The following is an 18,584-nucleotide window of genomic DNA, read 5'->3' as shown; positions in this document are numbered from 1 at the left end:
AAAAACTGGAAAGGAACAGGGGAAAATGTAAGCTAATTGTTGACTTTGTGGTTAATTTAGCTGTGTTGGCAAATTTGCACGTGCTTGTTTTGTTAAAGAAGCTAATTTCCAAAATACCCAAAGACAAAACTTTTGTGCTAATTTAGAATATGGGCAGAGGGGGGTAGTGTACCCAAAACTTAGGAGAAATACTTCAACATATTTTTACTCAAGTAAAAGTGAAAAGTAGCCACACCCCCAAATATTACTCAAGTAAGAGTAAAAAGCATGTGGTAATAAGGCTTCAAGTACTAAGAAACTGATCAAAACATCAGATGGACCAAAATATGAAGTTATGTGGAAATCTAGGATATTTTATGGACGAAAATGTAAATAATTCAAATAAATAACATAATTACAAAATAACAAGAGCAGGCAAAAGGAAATAAATCCGTAATTTATTTCAATGTAAAGTTTATTAGACATTAATAAAACCATGTGTCTGTTTCTGGTGAATTTACTCCAAAATACTCCAAAAAGTAATTTTTCCCCCAAAAAAGTTACAATTCACAATGGTTGGACACCTTGAAAATCATACATTTGCCCTATACTTTTCATACAGCCTTCAGACTGAACTTTAGTGAAAAATTTACTTGCTTTCTTCATAAGTTTATCAAGATCTCATCAGGACAATGTAAAAAATCGTTTTAGTGAGACTTCATTGTGTGTGCTTGGTTAAATTTTCCTGAGATAACATGTAAACACCCAGTTAGTCTCCTGCTGTCAAAAATCCTCTCAAAACCAGTGGCTGCCTTCCTTCTTGCCACCATGGAGATTCCTCTAGTCGCATCAAGTCATTAGCTCAGGTAATCCACTTGTGGCCTGGTGCTTTGATTATGAGATCTTGGTCAGGGAGTCAGGACTAAACGAGCGTCAGCCGCAGAGAGGAAGAGCTGGACATTCAGAGTCGCATCCTTCATGGGGCCTCGGTGTTGATGTTCTAATCGGACTCGCTCACAGCGGTGAATGACCTGATCCGGGCGGACTTGTGGATAATGCAACTGAGTAAATGGCTGCTTAAATTCATACTGGAACAGCAGGCAGACAGCCAAACAACGAGGCCAGCTGCTACCGGATAAGCAAGGCTGTCACGTAAGTAAAAATCTGATTTTAATCAGTCAAATTGGTTGGTCAAAAAGACAAAACATAAACATAAACTAACTCACTCTTTGGTTACTTAGCAACACCTTTCTGAGTAACTTGTGGTTACCTAGCAACAACCTGCTGAGTAACTGGCACAGCAACAGTTTAAAGTTTCACTACTGTGCCTCATAACTTACTTTAAACTTTACTTAAAAACAAAAAACAGAGTGGACTGGAAGCTGTATATAAACCACAAGTTTGGAAATATTTCAGATATTTAAAACAAAAAATTAATCAATAATTATCAATATCAACAGATTTGAAAAAAAGACTGTCTTACTCTACGTTTTGATATTTGCATCATCTTTAAGGTTTTCAATACTGTATTTATTTTGTTTTTGTTCACAAAGGATAAAGATTTTAACAAAATTCTGCTTTTTATTGTAGTAGATTTAACCAAATCATTCCAATGTAAAAATAAAACCCTGCTTGTTGCCACCAGGCTTCCGGCAGGAAGAAGGGAAGCTAGCTGCTTATGCCTCCTTTTAGTGATGTCTTATTTGTTTATTTATCTTCTTAATAAGTGGGTCAATAAAGTATCTAGCCACCTAGCTAATCAAAAATCATTTATTATTATTTCATTCATTGAACTCAAATAAAAGTCAGACATTTTAAAATGCCCCATCTGGGCAGAGATTTCCTGTTTTTGTGTTTCTTTAGTTTGTTTTATGTAAGGCTTCTTAGAATTGAGACAAAAACAGACCTGTGAGGCAGGATTGAGGCCAATCACAGAGGGAAGGAGCAAACCAGCAGTTAACAGGATTAAAGCATGAATGGCCTCCAGATTTAGCTCCTCTGCTACCGAAATACTCAGCTATTATCTGAGACTTGGACAGAGGCAGAACTGTTTTAAAATAATGGGAAAAGGCTGTAATCTCTCTTGTAAATTATCCTGAAATGAATCAGCAGTTACATATTCATATGTTGGCAAGGAGTTGGTAATTATTCTGATGCTGTATGTCCGTTTGTTATTTACAGTTGTCATTGTTGTTATGGGTCAGTACATTTTCTTGTCTTGTTATGAGAGTCAGTTTGTAATAATTATGTTTTTGTGTAATATAACTTATTTGTTGGTTCTCTAGCGCAGTGAACAGGCAGCATGTTTTTAATTACAAATTCCTGACAAGTACTGAGTCTGTAAGTGATATGTTTCATTAGACTGAGAGAAGGGATAGAATTAAATAAGTATTAACGTCTTCCAAACAGAAAAGTGGTGGTAAGCTAATTATTTTGTTACTGTTAAGTATGCACATGTTTTCTCTTGTCCTACTGGTTACCGTTTTTTTTTTTTTTTGTTTTTAACATCGTGTTTGAAATAAATAAGTAAATAAATAAAAGCTAAAAATTTGTCTTCTTATAGATTGATATGTGCGATGCCTTTTTCACTAACTATCATGTTTCTCTGGGGTTTGAACAGGAACAGTCATGGGATGTGGCGTCTCAAAGTCCAGCCAGTTCAACAAACATTCCAGGAAAGGTACAACCATCATCATCATCAGTCCCCAGTTATTTAATTTAACACAAGAAGATCCATATTTTCTTCCATATATCTAAACTTTATTTGTATCCATGAATTATGTGTCTCTCTGTTTCTGCTCTGCTGCATTCAGCCGTCACCAGTAAGTTACTTCTGTTCTGAGCTTGTTCTGCTTTTTGGGATAAACTCCATCCTGATATTTGTAGAAAACTAACAAAACTAACTAACCATAGCCCTGTTGCTGTAGTTAGTTTGGGACGACAGGCAACTCCACCTGCTCAGCTACCATCTAGAGCAGGGGTGTCGAACTCCAGTCCTCAAGGGCCGCTGTCCTGCAACTTTTAGATGTGCCTCTGCTGCACCACACCTGAATAGAATAATTAGGTCATTAGCAAGGCTCGGAGAACTGATCTACACAAGGAGGAGGTAATTAAGCAATTTCATTCCAGTGTTTTGTACTTGTGGCACATCTAAAAACTGCAGGACAGCGGCCCTTGAGGCCTGGAGTTTGAGACCTGTGATCTAGAGTAATGGCATGCCTCAGGGCTGTGTGCTTAGTCCCCTGTTTTTGTTCCCTCTTCATCCTCGTCTACAAACCTGTTCATGGCTCCCACTCCATAAATAAGTTTGAGAACCAGATGATGGTGATTGTTTTTGTCCAACACAATAACTAGATAGCCTCTAAAGATGAGTTGGTTGAGTAATGGGCTCGACTAGGTGTAGCCACCCTAAATGGGTTATAATTTTGTTGCTCAATCAAGTAACTATGTTAAACTCAGTTCTAAAAATACGATGGAGTATTAGGGTCATACTAAGAAAAAAATACAATTACGAGAATAAAGTCATAATATTATGAGAATAAAGTTGTAATAGTTTGACTGGATTCTCGTATTATTTCGACTTTAGTCTCATATGTCTTTATTATTGTAATATTGTAACTTTATAATTGTAATTTTACTATTTTATTCTCATAATTAATTTTTTTTTTCTTAGCGTGGCCCTAATAGCCTGTTGTAAATGCTATATATACCAAACATAGGTTGAAAAATTTTTGACTTTACAATTTGACAGCTTGAAATTGGGCCTCTGTCTCTTTAAGAAGCTCCTGCTCTTTCCAACACTCTGCCTTCATAACATCATCTCAACAATGCTTCTTCATTATGCCCTTTATAACCGTTCTTAGGAGTGTTGGACAGAGAAGTAATTTGTATGATAAGCTCAGCAGACGCACACAATCTGCAGATTTTTAGTATGAATAAATAAAGATTTTCTGCTTTAATTAAGTTCCATCCATCCATTTTCTGTTCACCCTTTGTCCCTAATGGGGTCGGGAGGGTTGCTGGTGCCTATCTCCAGCTACGTTCCAGGTGGGAGGCGGGGTTCACCCTGGACAGGTCGCCAGTCTGTTGCAGGGCAACACAAAGACATACAGGACAAACAACCATTCACACACACACTCACACCTAGGGAGAATTTAGATAGACCAATTAACTTAACAGTCATGTTTTTGGACTGTGGGAGGAAGCCGGAGTACCCGGAGAGAACCCACACATGCACAGGGAGAACATGCAAACCCCATGCAGAAAGACCCCGGCCGGGAATCGAACCCAGGACCTTCTTGCTGCAAGGCAACAGTGCTACCAACTGCGCCACTGTGCAGCTGGTGCCTCTGTCTCTTTAATTAAGTTATTTTTTAAAATAAATATATCTCATAGTTGATCAGCTGCTCCCTATGTTTCAGCTATAAGAGCTGCTGTCCTGATTCAACGATGGTACCGGCAATATGTTGCTCGCACAGAGATGAGACGGAGATACACCTGGCACATCTTCCAGTCCATCGAATACTCCGGAGAACAAGCCCAGATCAAGGTGAAAACCACTGGAAATGTTCAAATTGTTCAAATGTCTGAAAAACAAAGAAAAAGAAGCAACACCTCAGTCTTCATTTTACTTTCTTCTTCATTTCACAGCTTTATAACTTCCTCGGCTACCTCATGGACAACTTCACACCATCCAGCACAGAACGTAAGCTTTGTGTAAATCAAAATATATGTTAAACTCTTGTTTCTTCAATCAAACTGAGCTTGAACTTTGTCGTTCTTCCAGGAAATTTGATCTCGCACATCTTCAGGGAGAATGATGTCTGTTGGGACTCAGAGTGGGAGCGGTACTTCTGCTATAAGAACATCGAAGTGCCGGAGGTTTACTCCGGGCCGCACCTCACCTTCCCGCTGACGGTGGAGCAGGCAGTCGGCCTGCTAGAGGCCTTCAGGAGCAAGAAAGTAGGAACACAAACACCTCACGTGTTCTTATCTGCAAAAATAAATTATGGGGAACAAGTTTATGTCCTTTTTCTAAAGTTTTAATCTATTACTACATATATATCTTTAAATATCTGATAAAATATTTTGGGCGATGTACGAAAGGCTTTAGCCACTCAACCTCTCATAGCTCTAGCTAAGCAAAGTTAGTGGAATCAACTCACTCTTGGTTACCTAGCAACAACTTGCTGAGTCACTTGTGGTTACCTAGCAACACCCTGTTGAGTAACTGCCACAGAAGCAGTTTATGGTTTTACCACAGTGCCTTGTAACTGCTTAAAAATAAAAACAACAATTTGGAGTGAAAACTACAGATAAAACAGAAACGGTCATGCCAGCAGTTTGGAAATATTTCAGATATTTAAAACAAAAACATTAATCAATAATTATCAGTATTGACTGATCTGAAATGCTAATATTGTGATATGTTTTTCAGCCATATAGTCCAGGGGTATTTTGGGCAACGTCAAGATTGTAAACGTCCTAAAAGGGCCAGAATGTTTTGATAAACGCCATTAACAAACTGTTAAAATATTTAATCCAGTGTCTTGATTTAATAAGTTATTTGTACAATTAAATGATATTTAACATCTTCTCACAGGATTTCTTGATAGTTGTTTTACTTTTTTTGCAGTCAAAATTACTGATTTTGTGCTGCTAACTTAGAAATATTTGAAAGAAAATGTTCCCACTTATGTGTGACAGTAAATATGACTTTTTATGACTCTCCACATCGATCGCGGACATCAAGTAAAGCCGAGGCAGCAGTAGAGTAGAAGTAAGAAATACTGCCACCTGCAAGTGGAGCTAGTATCAGTCTTTGATTATTTTTGAGGAAAATTTGCAATAAACTCATGCATTAGTATGAAAACGTGCAGGTGAATTTGCACAAATAATGCTAATTTTTTGTGAGTGAATTTCCGCAAAAAATTAGAGGGACTGATTTGTATAATCTGGCTGTATAAAAATAAAAACAACTTAAAGTTTCACAGCTGTGGCGGCCTTCAGTTTGAACACATGTGCTGTTAATTATTTATACTACACATTGTCACATGTGTGTTGTCAGTTTTTGTGTAAAATTCCACATAAATTGCATTAAATAAATGAATTTAATGAATGAATTTAATATTTGGAACGAATATTCATGGTGGCATTATTTTCCCGTGTGTTTATGCATCTGTGTCTGCGGCCATCTTTTCTCACTCCTCTCTCTCCCAGCAGCAGCTGCACTCTCGCTACGTGCTGGAGCTGCTGCTGGAGACGTGGAAGCTGCTCCGCATGCTGCCAAACATCAACCGCATCTCCACCTGCCACAGCAAGGAAATCACTATCTGCGGTAAGATTCAACAAATCTCTGGTAAACAACGTTTGGTAAATTAGACTCATGTTTTGACCCTTTAAGCATGAGAATACTGTTCAATAAATGAACATAAGAACAGTTCCTTTTGTATGAACTGATTCATTTTTGTCCATGCAGGTGATTTGCATGGACAGCTGGAGGATCTGCTGCTGATTTTTTACAAGGTTAGATATGTTATAAATGTTGTTTTTTTTCTGCTGATATTTAATGCATTTATATTGAAATTGGTACATTTAATATAAATGGTAGTCTTTTCACAAACTAATACATATTTTTGGTTTAGTTTCTTGTGCAAATATCTTAGTACACTATAAGTAAGACAAAGCAGATTTCAGCAAAATATAGAAGCTTTTTTTTAAAGTAAATAATTATTTGATATTGATTAAAAAGTTCTAGTTCAACTTGCAGATTGTTTGACATATAACAACACATTTTTCCCATGTTAAAAGTGAAACAGTTTGCCAGTGGAACTAGTACTTTTAATCAATATCAAGGAATTATTGACTTAAAACAGCCTCCGTATTTTGCTGAAAAGTTAGTTTTGTCTTATTTCAAGTGCTCAAACTATCTTTTCTACCTTTTTGTTCTCGATACAACTGAGACATCTGTATGTTTAATGGGGTTTTTGTTGAGCAGGTCAGCCGATTGCAGCTCATAGATATGAAATGGAAAGAAAATAAAACCTTGTTTTTAAAATATTTTGCAAATAAAAATAGCTAGTATTGAATATCTGGAGAAAATATCATATATAACAATGAAATATTCGCAGATTCTTGTTTGCAAAATAGCACAAGACAGTCAGGAGAGGTTACATTTCTTACGTCATAGATTCTCACCTGGATTTCTGTCTGGACTTTGACTGGGCCATTCTTACGTTATGGTTAGGGTTGTAAAGGTTTTTCCAAACTTCTCTTTGATATTTTCCTTAAGTTAGTTTGGAGCCAGAATCTGTAATTAATTTTTTATTTGAAAATGTTGTGATCACTCTGATAACTTTAAGAGATTACGAACACACCGGGGGGTGGTGAAGATATTTTTTGTTCGTCAAATGTCCAGTTTGAGGCTTTTTAAAATAATTTTTGAGAACTTTTTGATCTCATAAGATCGGATTAAGTTAACTATTGCTTACATCTAAGTTGTAAGAAATATTTAGCTATTACGTTGTCTATGTTTTTGCTAGAAAAAAACAACAGATATTTTTCAAACAATCAAGAGGAAAGTGCGTTCAAGAAACAAACCACCTTTTGCTACCCGCAGCCTCTCTTGAATAATTCGTATCCTGACAACACGAGACAAATTATTGCTTTTTTTTTTTTTTTAATCCCGTGTTCTTCTCTGTGTACTGTTGCCAGTTTCATTGTTTGCATGCATGCTGCAGATTATCCGTGTAATCTTACGTTATTTGCCTGTTTACATCCCAGAATGGCACGCCGTCCTTAGAGAAGCCCTACGTGTTTAATGGAGACTTCGTCGACCGAGGAAAAGACTCCATTGAGATTCTCCTCATCCTGTTTTCGTTCATGCTTGTTTATCCGTGTGACGTCTACTTGAACAGAGGCAACCATGAGGACCACATCATCAACCTCAGGTGGAAAAATATACATGCAAATGTTGGGGATTAATGGTGTAAATCTGAGTGAATGAAGCCTCCTGTTTGTGTCTGACTTCCTTTGTTGTGTTTCCAGGTATGGATTCACCAAGGAGGTGCTGACTAAATACAAGGTACATTTTACAGATTTTTCATTCAACCACTTAAACCTTTTTATGCAATATTATAAATACATAAAAAATGCAAATAAACAAATAATTCAGTTCCTATTTTAATTAAGAAACTAAGTATTTTATTGCCTAAAAATACAATACCACAGTTTTGATTTAGTAGATTTGAACCAGGTGAAGCTAAATTAGCCACTTGAGGATTTTTGGCTAAAACATGTTTACAAATGTGTTTTGATCTTAAATGCAAAATGTTTATAATTGTTGTACCATTTTGGCTTAATTAATACTCTGAGGGTTTTTTCAGTAAATGTCTTATTTCTTTAGTCTGAATACTGGAGTTAACGATTAATCAATTACTAAATTAGTTGACAATTATTTAAGTAATTAATCGTGATTAATCACAATTAAACCAATTAATTGTGTCAGCCCTGATCTAAATTTAATCTGAACCAAACTGCATTACATTCTGTTCATGTTTCACCTCAGATTCACGGAAAGCGGATCTTGAAGCTGCTGCAGAAGATTTTCAGCTGGTTGCCATTAGCAACCATCATCGATCAGAAGGTGCTAGTCCTCCACGGCGGTATCTCCGACTCTACGGATCTCAGCGTTCTGACCAAAGTGAACCGATACAATGTGAGAAACATTCACATTTTGCTCAACTTAGATTTATCCACAGTCTTTACATTCACTCTCTGCTCTGTTGCTGACCCAGTATGTTTCAGCGCTGCGGCCTCCGAAGAGGAGGAACCACAGCTCGGCGGGCATGTCCATCGACATCGACATGGACGACGACCTCTGGAGCACCAGTAAGATCTACCAGCGCCGGCCGTCCCTCACGTATCCCAAGCCGCTCGGACCGCGGGAGTGCTTCCACAACCGCTCGCTGCAGGACTTCTCGACCCGGATCAAGGCCAACATGGAGAACGAGCTGGAGCACAGCAAGAGGAGAGAGGTCATCCTGGCAGCGGCGCTCCACAGGTCACAGCAGGACATTCTGTCTGCGTCCACCGACTCTGTGAACAGCGACAACATCAAGGACGAGTGGAGGCAGGTAAGAGAGCTGAGAATCTTCTCAGAAACTAAAAACATCTAAAAATAATAATAATTTATTCGGTTTCAGCACAGACAGCACATCAATACCTCCAAAATGTCAACCCCACTGGTTTCTTACTATCCTCATGTTTTCTCAAAAGTTCTGGCAGGATAAATTCCCAGTGAATAAGTTGACCAGAGATTTCTAAATACATAAACACAAATACAGACTGCAGGGCTGAAACAATTAATCACGATTAATCGTTGTTAATTGATTATTGAAATAACCATCAACTAATTCAGTAATCAATTAATTGAAATAATTGTGATTAATAGTGATGCTTCCTCACTCTGCATAAGCAGATGACATTGAGGTCACATGAAGCATGGAGGACAACTGAAGGAATGTTAGGATTATATTTACATCGACCTTACAGCAAATTCATAAATTTCACCCCATTTTGTCTCTTTACAACTTCAGTGTGTTTTACTGACTCTATGATTCTGACCCATAAATGTACTTCAAACTAAACTGCACCAATTAATTGTTTTACCAGGGCTGAAACGATTATTGGATTAATCGTGATTAATCGTGATTAATCGATTTTGAAATAATCATTAGCTAATTTTTTCATCAGTTAATTGTTAACTGGAAAATACAGACTCAAAAAAGACCAATTTCTGCAAGAACAGCACACTCAGAGCAGCAATTAGGCCAAAACTATGCAAAAAATATATTCACTTTGCAATTAAGATAATAAAAAAATCCTTTTTTTTCTATCTTACCTTCACATGGTTCAAATTAGGTAACAAAAAAAAAACAACTCTTATTTTAGAATCAGTGAATCTAAAACATAATCATCAGATCAGCCCTACTCTATAGATGGCAAGTAAAGCAGAAAGGGTTGAGCTTTTCACATGTTGATGTTAGTTATTTGTTTTTGGCAACAAATGCATCCTTCGCTACAAATGATCAGGCTATGATGTTGCATTTCGAAAATGTTTCTTTTCTTACTTAAAAAAGAAACTGAATTATTTATTTGTATATTTTAATGCATTTCCAATTTGCAGGATGTTCCATTTTTGTTATTTGATTAATCGATTAATCATCTGAATAATTGATTGATTAAGTGATAACTTATATCATCGTTATTTGCAACTGTAATCTGTTCTATTATTGCTTACAAACTAAAGAATGCTCCATGTGAGGCAAAGTTTGAGCCCCAACCAAGAGGGAACAGTTCAGCTTTCAACCACAAAGAACCAAAAGGAGTATTTCTTCAGGTTGATGTTTGATATTTATGCATTACAACGCATCAGTTTCCAAAATGTCGCGCTTGGATCTAAATTTTAAAAATCTCTGGAGATTCACAGACAAAAAAGTGAAAGATTGGAGTTGGTCATTTTCCAGACGCAGATTTGTTTATCGGTCACAGCTCCACCTGAGATGTTTACATCGTAACGGTGTCAAGCGTACAAAGACATGGTGGTCAGGGGTCATGACCTTTGTGCTCCAGCCTTCTTCCAATCACAACCAGACAAGCCAAGGCTTCGACTGCTGTAATCCTCGATAATCTCCCTGCCGTGACTTCAATCTGCTTTTCAGGCTGACTGTCTCAGCGGCTTCGGAGCAGCTCGGCTCAATGAACAGCTGCTGCACCGTAACGTAAACAATAGACTGTAAAAATACGGAGAGAAACTTCTATATTTATTATACTTGGTTTAGTTAATGACTGTCTCCTTTTATTCTTACAATACTTGTGAATGAATAATGCAGTAAACCTCTAAAATGAAGGTTTAACCATGTAAAGTTTCTGCACCTAGAATGTGTCTGGGAATTAAATGTGACCTATTATGCTTCCTTGAACAAGTTAGGATAGGTTTATGGGCTATACAAAACATTTTTTGGACAAAATGATTTTTATATAATGAGATTTTAGTGAGTTCTGCCTATTTTTAACTCCTTTTATAATGAGCTGTTTTAAAGTCTCTCGTCACTTTAAATCCAAATAAGCTGCTGCTGGTCACGCCCCCAACTTAACATTTATACTCACACATAAAAATTGCTGCATACTGATGCACAGTTATACAATGATACATCTTTGAAAAGCATTAGTAGAGCCTCCTGTACAACCAACAAGAATGCAGCAGTGGTTTCTGAATGGTAACTCAACAACAAAACACTTGTCTTTTCCAGCAGCCATTGTACATACAGCTATAAAAGGTGTTGTGGGTCTGCTTGGGTTGCTAGGTTATGGGCTGGGCTGGGGTTGCTAGGTAGCTTTCTCAGAGTCTTCGATTGTGACTCAACAATTTAGAGGTTTTTGGACCCACACTGTGGGCCATAAGACACTAATTTAATCAAATTACATCACAAAATTATTTCCAGCATTTGTTCAACAGATAAAAACAGCGACCAGAGACTTAAAATACAAGACATTTTTTGATTTCCTTAGATCTTTGTTTAACTTAATATCAGCAATACTGAGAGACAAATGTCTCTTTTGCTTTTAATTTGTCGGTCACAAGTTCAAAATATTGGGAATTTTAAGGATGAAATTTATTTTTTTATTATAAGAAAAGGAAAAACTCAACCTGCAAGGTTTGTCCCTTCCGGGTTACACTAATGGCCACAATGTCACACACAGTCCTACCAGTGGTAGATAACTGGTGCTTGATGGGACGAGTAAAAGAACAAGTCAGGAAATCTTGTGGATTATAAATACTAAAAATACTCAGTCCTGCACAAACAATTTCTCAATTTCATATAATAAATTTTAGCTTTATAAACTTGAAAATACATCCAATAATTATTTTATTAATTATATTTCTCTTTATATTTAACAGTATATGAAATAATTAGCAATTAAATTGTGGGCAGTTTTTAAAAAAACATTTTTTTAGCTTTTGCAGTGTGTCCAAAGTGTGGCTGGGGGGCCATTTGTGGCACTTGAAAGGATATTGTTTGGTTCCTGATCAGGTAAAAAATTTGGCCAACAAAACAGAAAACAAACGATGACCCCCCAAAAATGGAAATGAATGTTTTCCTACTATATTTTTACAGTTATGATGTAAAATGCCACTGGACATTTTTAATTTAATGAATTTTGTGGCCTGTCAGTAGTTTATATTTGCCGATTTTGGCCCCCAGGGCAAAAGGTTTGGTCACCTGTGGTGTAAACCATAGCAAATAGAAATTAGAATTTTGGAATTGAATACCTCTAAATGTTGAATAACTGAGTAACTCACCTATTGTGAAAGTTTATTTTTAGTTGTAAAATCTCTTTTTGTGTGTCTGCAGATTCTGGACCTGCTGTGGAGCGACCCGATGAACCAGGATGGCTGCATACCCAACGAGGTGAGGGGCGGAGGCTGCTACTGGGGTCCGGACGTCACTGAGGACTTCCTGAACAGACACAACATGCAGCTCATCATCCGCTCACACGAGTGTAAACAGGAGGGCTACGAGTTCTGCCACAACCGGAAGGTGAGATTGGGTCGACAGTTAGTTCATCTGTCGACCCCACGAATCCTTCCTTTAAACACCGGCAGTGTCGCCTAATGAGCGCCTTCTGTTACCGTCTTCACCCAGGTCCTCACTCTGTTCTCTGCCTCAAATTATTACGACGTGGGAAGCAACCGGGGGGCCTACGTGAAGTTGGGTCCAGACCTCGTGCCTTATGTGATCCAGTACCAGGCCAGTAGCATGACCAGAGAACTCACCGCCAGGCAAAGGTAGGAAAAATACCTGGAGTCAAACATGTGCAGAACAAATTACATGTGGAAGACGAAATGTAGAGATTTGATTTTTCTAATTTCAGAAAATTGTGGGCTGCACAGTGGCGCAGTTGGTAGCACTGTTGCCTTGCAGCAAGAAGGTCCTGGGTTCGATTCCCGGCCGGGGTCTTTCTGCATGGAGTTTGCATGTTCTCCCTGTGCATGCGTGGGTTCTCTCCGGGTACTCCGGCTTCCTCCCATAGTCCAAAAACATGACTGTCAGGTCAATTGGTTTCTCTAAATTCTCCCTAGGTGTGAGTGTGTGTGTGCATGGTTGTTTGTCCTGTATGTCTCTGTGTTGCCCTGCGACAGACTGGCGACCTGTCCAGGGTGACCCTACCTCTCGCCCGGAACGTAGCTGGAGATGGGCACCAGCAACCCTCCCGACCCCATTAGGGACAAGGGTGAACAGAAAATGGATGGATGGATGGATAGAAGCTTGTTTAGAGTCAATAAAATTCCTTAATATTGATGAAAAAGTTCAGATTCTTTTGCCAGATTATTTCACTTATAACATGGCAGGGACATCATGTCATAAGTGAAATAATCTGAAAATAACTTTTTCATCAACATTAAGCAATATTATTGACTCTAAAAAAGCTTGAATATCTTGATAAAAAGTTACTTATAAGTTAAGTTGTCTTATTTCAAGTGTACTAAGATATTTTATACTAAAAACTAGACAAAAAGATTTCATGTTTTTGCATTGAAGAAATAAAGTCAATAAAGTCAATAAAAATGCCATTGAACTGAAAAACATGACATAAGTGTTTCATATCAGTTGATGTCGTTTTTTGCTTTAAATATCTGAAATGAAACAAAACAGGTGGGGTGAACTGGTGGCTGAGAAACACATTGTAAAGCATCTTAAATAGTTTTAATCCGATTTAATCTGTTTCCTTCCGTGTCGTTTGCAGCGTCGGGCGAACCGAACGCTCGGCCCTGAAAGTCCTGCGGGAGCAGCTGTTTGCGCACAAGTCAGACCTCCTCTGTGCCTTCAAAAAGGTTGACACAAAGAACGCAGGTGTGTGGTGTCGGTTTTCACACGTTCAGCCTCCATCGGATCTGGTGACAATCTCAAAGTTCAGTGCTTTGTTTGAGGAAAATTTGAGCGCAAATCTTTTGTATCCATTGTCTAGCACTACGATACCCATTCAGGATAAACAACGCCTGTTTTTAATATCTTCCATCAGTTTCATAGAAACTTTAGATGGAAGATAAGTGATTCCTTTCTGTCGAAGGAACAGTCCTGAAAATGTAGAGGAGTAAATATAATGCACTGCAAAAACACAAAGTCTTACCAAGTTTCTAGTGCAAATATCTTAGTACATTTGAAATGAGAGAAAACAAGTACCTTTTCAACAAGATATAGGAGCTTTTTTAAGTCAATAATTTCTTAAAGTTGACCTATTATGCTTCCTTGAACAGGTTAGGATCGGTCTATGGGATACAAATGATATGTTCACTACATTTTTTTAACAAAGTCATTTGTAGGTAATGAGATTTTCGTCTAGTAAGTTTATTAGTCTATATAGTTTATGGTGTATTTCGAGCTCCTCCCAGAATGAGGTGATTTAGAGCCTCTTGTTACTTTAAAATGTGAATTTTGCATAATAGGTCCCCTTTAATATTGGGAAAAAAAGAACTAGTTCCATTGGCAGATTATCTTACCTATGTGAAAGATATCTTGTTATAAGTGAAATAATCTGTCAGTGGAAGTAAAAGTTTTTCATCAAGTTACCTGTAAGTTAATTACAGGTAACTTGTAATTAACAAGTTACCTGTATTGCATCCTATTTCAATTGTTCTAACATATTTGCACTATAAACTAGACCAAAATACTTGGTAACATTTTGTGTTTTTGCAGTGCAGCACATTTGATTCTGGATTGTTACTTCACTTAATTTCAGTCCCTTTAATCAGATTCCTTGACGCTTCATCACCATACACGCAGAAGCCTTAACAACAAGACGCAGATGCTGCAGCCCTGCTTTAGTGAGGAGCTGAAGTATTCCTTTGATGAGAACTTTGACCTCCACCAGGTTTGGTGTCCCTGATTGACTGGGCCTCAGCGGTGGAGAGCGTTATGCACCTGAATCTGCCGTGGCGGATGCTGCGCTGTCAGCTGGTCACCTGCAAGTCGAGCGACGGCATGATCGACTACTACGACTGGTTCAACGAACTCGCCATCAAAGGGCCCAACACAGACGTAAGGACGCAGAAACGCAACTGGGACCAGCCAGTCACAGATCAACGAAGATATTTAACCTAAATTTTATAAACGTATGGATAAGTTTTCTTTATCAGCATTATGAGGAAACTTTAAAAAGCCCCAATAGCTGAAATTGATGTGGTTATAAATATGATTAATACTGTCAGGAATTAGAAAAATTATACAATATCTCTAAAAACTCTCCCCCTGTTTTGCTAAGCAAGTCATTTGTTTGTTGTCAAATGCATGAAACGATTCAGATTGTCTATAAAAGAAAATAAACAGAGAAAGACTCAAGACACCTTACATGTTAATAAGTTTTTATATCTGTGGTGTTAAGGGCCAAAACATTCTAAAAAGTGAATTATTATTCCATAATTTTTATCTCTTTTTGTTTTAGCTTGATATTTTGTAAACTTCCAAAACATGTCACAAACGAACAAACCATTTTTAGATTAATTTAATGTAAAAAATCTTTGCACCTTAACTTAATTTTACTCTAAACATTATTTGCATTATTTTGCAACAAACCAAATCATAATATTTCATGACAGCAGATTTAATAAACAGTGGATTTGCATGTTTTTGTGTAAGGATAAGGAAACGCTTTAGGAAAAGTTTTAGAAACATCATTAAGAGGAAAATCTGGAAGAAATAAGAGGCTGTAAATTTAGAACAATTAGAAACCAGTCGACCAGAAACGGTTCTGTTTTCTGTTTTTCTCTACCAGCACATCGACCAGAGCCTGCTGGAAACTTTGTACCGCCATCGCTCCACTTTGGAGACCATCTTCAGGATCGTAGACACAGACAACTCAGGTACAAGAACTGCACAGTTTAATTATGTATTCAGCATATCGAGACAAAATAACGCTGTTTTTAATGCACTTTTGGTTTGTTGGATGGTTAGTGTCAGGACTGGTAGACTGGTTTGGTAGATTTGAGTTTTAAGACTAGATTTACATGAACAATTTGAACAATTCTGATTCTGAGATTAAATTCAGAATTCTGTTTTATCTTTCTTTTAGCCTCCCTAATTCTCCTCCGTCTAAATGTACAACAGCATATTAGGGACATTGTAGATAAAAAAAGACAAAATTAGTCAATTTCCACCAAGAAACAAAGATTAATCTCAGAAATTTTCTAGAAAAAACAAGGAAATTTGCGAGAAAAACAGAAATTTTGAAATGAATGGTCTTCCGCTCAGTTGAAAAAGTCAAACTTTTAGGACTTTTCAAACTCAGACATTTCCAAGTATTTTTCTAACTACAACAACCCCAATACACGGTCGCAGAACTGTTATAATAATGTTCATTTAAATTTGTTGTTGTGCAGGTAATTTTTGCTTGTTTGCTTGGGGAGAAAAAGAAAAGTTAGGGACTTTGAACTTGGGAATTTGGTGTAAAAAGTTTCTGGTTTAAATAGAGTCTCCTGAGCCTCCGTTAATCCACAACGAGCGTGTCAAAGAGGTCACGGCTTCCTGAGTCCTGGTAGGGATTAACCCACTGACCTACTGCTCCCTTTCCCACTTCTGAACCGTCACAGAGTTTCACACCACCTTTCCAGCATCCTCTTCCTCCAGCATCCACAGCAAATTAGGGCTACTGTAGACAGAAAAAAATAAATACATTTCTGCCAAAAAAACTCAAAAATTTCAAGAAATTTTGTAAAACTGCAAATCATCCACACTGTGCTATTTTTTTTTTACTTTTCAAACTCAGACATTTTAATTTTCAAATTTCTGAGATTAATCTAAAAAAATCTGTTTTTTTCTTGAAAATTGAAAAGTAAAAAAGACAGAATTTTCTGAGTTCCAAGAGTCAAAAATTTGTAAGAAAAAAAATCAGCAATTTTGAGATTCATCTCAGAGATTTTCTGAGTCTTTTTGACTTTTCAATCTTCCAAGTTTTTTTTCTATCAATTTTTTTTTTTACTTTTGGAATTCAGAAATGTCTTTGTTTTTTCTGAGGTTAATCTAAGAATGTCTTCTTTATTGCAACTTTTCAGAAAAAAATTAATTCTGAGCTCCAAAAATTGAACATTTACAAGAAAAAAATCAGAAATTTTAATCTGAGAAGTTTTTTTCTAGATAATTTCAGAAATCAATCTAAAACTTTCTGTGATTATTTTTTCTTGCACATTTTCAGGAAAAAACAAAGAAATATCTGAGCTCCAAAAGTTTTAAGTTTAAAAATTTCTGATGTTTTTCTTGCAGATTTTTGGCTTTTGGAGTTCAGAAATTTCCTTGTTTTTTCAAGTAAATTTCTGAGATTATTCTGAACTTTTCTATCTTTTTTGGTGGAAATTTCCTTGTTTTTTCTTTTGTTTTTCTATCTATGGTGATTGTAATTTGACAGCAGGTCTTTCTCTTCCTCAGGCTTCATCAGCATGGAGGACTTCCGGCAGACGTGGAAGCTGCTCAGCGTCTACCTGAAGATGGCGATCACGGACGAAGACATCTGCAACCTGGCCGAGACCATCGACAGCAACCACGACGGCAGCATCGACATCGACGAGTTCATGGAGGCTTTCCGGCTCACGGACAAGAAGAGCCGCCTGGAGCGGGGACGCAGCATGTTCATGGCCACGACGTCGGACCTCACCAAGCTGGAGGGCGACCCCAACGTGTGACCCAGCAGACTCAAAACAGATGTGCAGCCGCTCACGACACAAGCTGCTTTGATGACGCACGCGGCGACGCAGGATGGCGCAGAGAGGCAGCTGCGTCGGGGATCACGGGGGATTAGGTGGAGCTCTGAGATCACGTGTTTGACGGTGAAGGTTCATCTCAGCACGAGGAACAAGAGAGACGAAAACAACACAGGAAACATTTTTTAATAGCTACAAAACTGGAATAATGTGACAACTGCACTGTAATTAAAAAAATAAGTGTTAGACAATGAGTACGTGGATTCTTGCATTTCCTACAAAGAGAAAACGTTTTTTAAACAACTAGAAAATGCAAACTGTGCACATTACTGGCAACTCTTGTACATATTTTTGTAAATAGCTTTGAAATAAATGTATGTTTTATTGCACAACTATAATCCTACACTGAAAAATCAAACTTTCATTTGAGTACATTTAGATTTTTTTTTTTTAAAGGTGACCAATTATGGTTCCTTGAACAGATTAGGAAAGGTTTATGGCCCCTACAAAACTTCCTCATTATATTTCTACACAAAATCATTCTTAGATAATTAAATTTTAGTTTTGTCAGCTCTGCCTATTTTGAGCTCCTTTCATTTGTTTTAGAGCGTCTTTGTCACTTTAAATCCAAATAATCTGCTACTGGCCACACCCTTCGACTCAATGTTTACACTCACATTTGAAAACGGCCGCAAACAGATGCACAGATGTACAACTGTATGTCTTTGAAAAGCAGAAGTAGAGCCTCCTGCACAACCAACAAGAATTCAACAAGCGGTCTCTGGATGGTAAATCAACAGCAAAATCAAACCATGATGGAGCTCCACTTGGGTTGCTAGGTAACGGGGTTTGG

General features: G+C 37.5%; 1 protein-coding gene across 2 annotated transcripts; it reads left to right on the top strand.

Moving 5' to 3' along the window:
• Positions 1-25: 25 nt before the first annotated feature.
• Positions 26-17,977, top strand: ppef2a (protein phosphatase with EF-hand domain 2a). 2 transcript variants are annotated; one of them, XM_028032711.1, is made up of 18 exons: positions 26-1,131; positions 2,600-2,659; positions 2,793-2,801; positions 4,401-4,528; positions 4,630-4,684; positions 4,766-4,941; positions 6,202-6,316; positions 6,458-6,504; positions 7,762-7,928; positions 8,026-8,062; positions 8,546-8,695; positions 8,775-9,113; positions 12,396-12,581; positions 12,687-12,829; positions 13,789-13,895; positions 14,914-15,080; positions 15,814-15,901; positions 17,460-17,977. In XM_028032711.1, the coding sequence occupies exons 2-18, from the start codon at positions 2,608-2,610 to the stop codon at positions 17,711-17,713; spliced, it is 2,220 nt and encodes a 739-aa protein (XP_027888512.1). In that variant the 5' UTR covers positions 26-1,131; positions 2,600-2,607; the 3' UTR covers positions 17,714-17,977. The 2 variants fall into 2 exon arrangements, with proteins under 2 accessions (XP_027888512.1, XP_027888513.1); XM_028032712.1 differs by lacking the exon at positions 2,793-2,801.
• Positions 17,978-18,584: the final 607 nt, after the last annotated feature.

Source organism: Xiphophorus couchianus, chromosome 12, assembly GCF_001444195.1.
Source record: "Xiphophorus couchianus chromosome 12, X_couchianus-1.0, whole genome shotgun sequence".
NCBI classification, from domain to species: Eukaryota; Metazoa; Chordata; class Actinopteri; order Cyprinodontiformes; family Poeciliidae; genus Xiphophorus; species Xiphophorus couchianus.
This window is presented reverse-complemented; position numbering and strand designations above follow the sequence as displayed.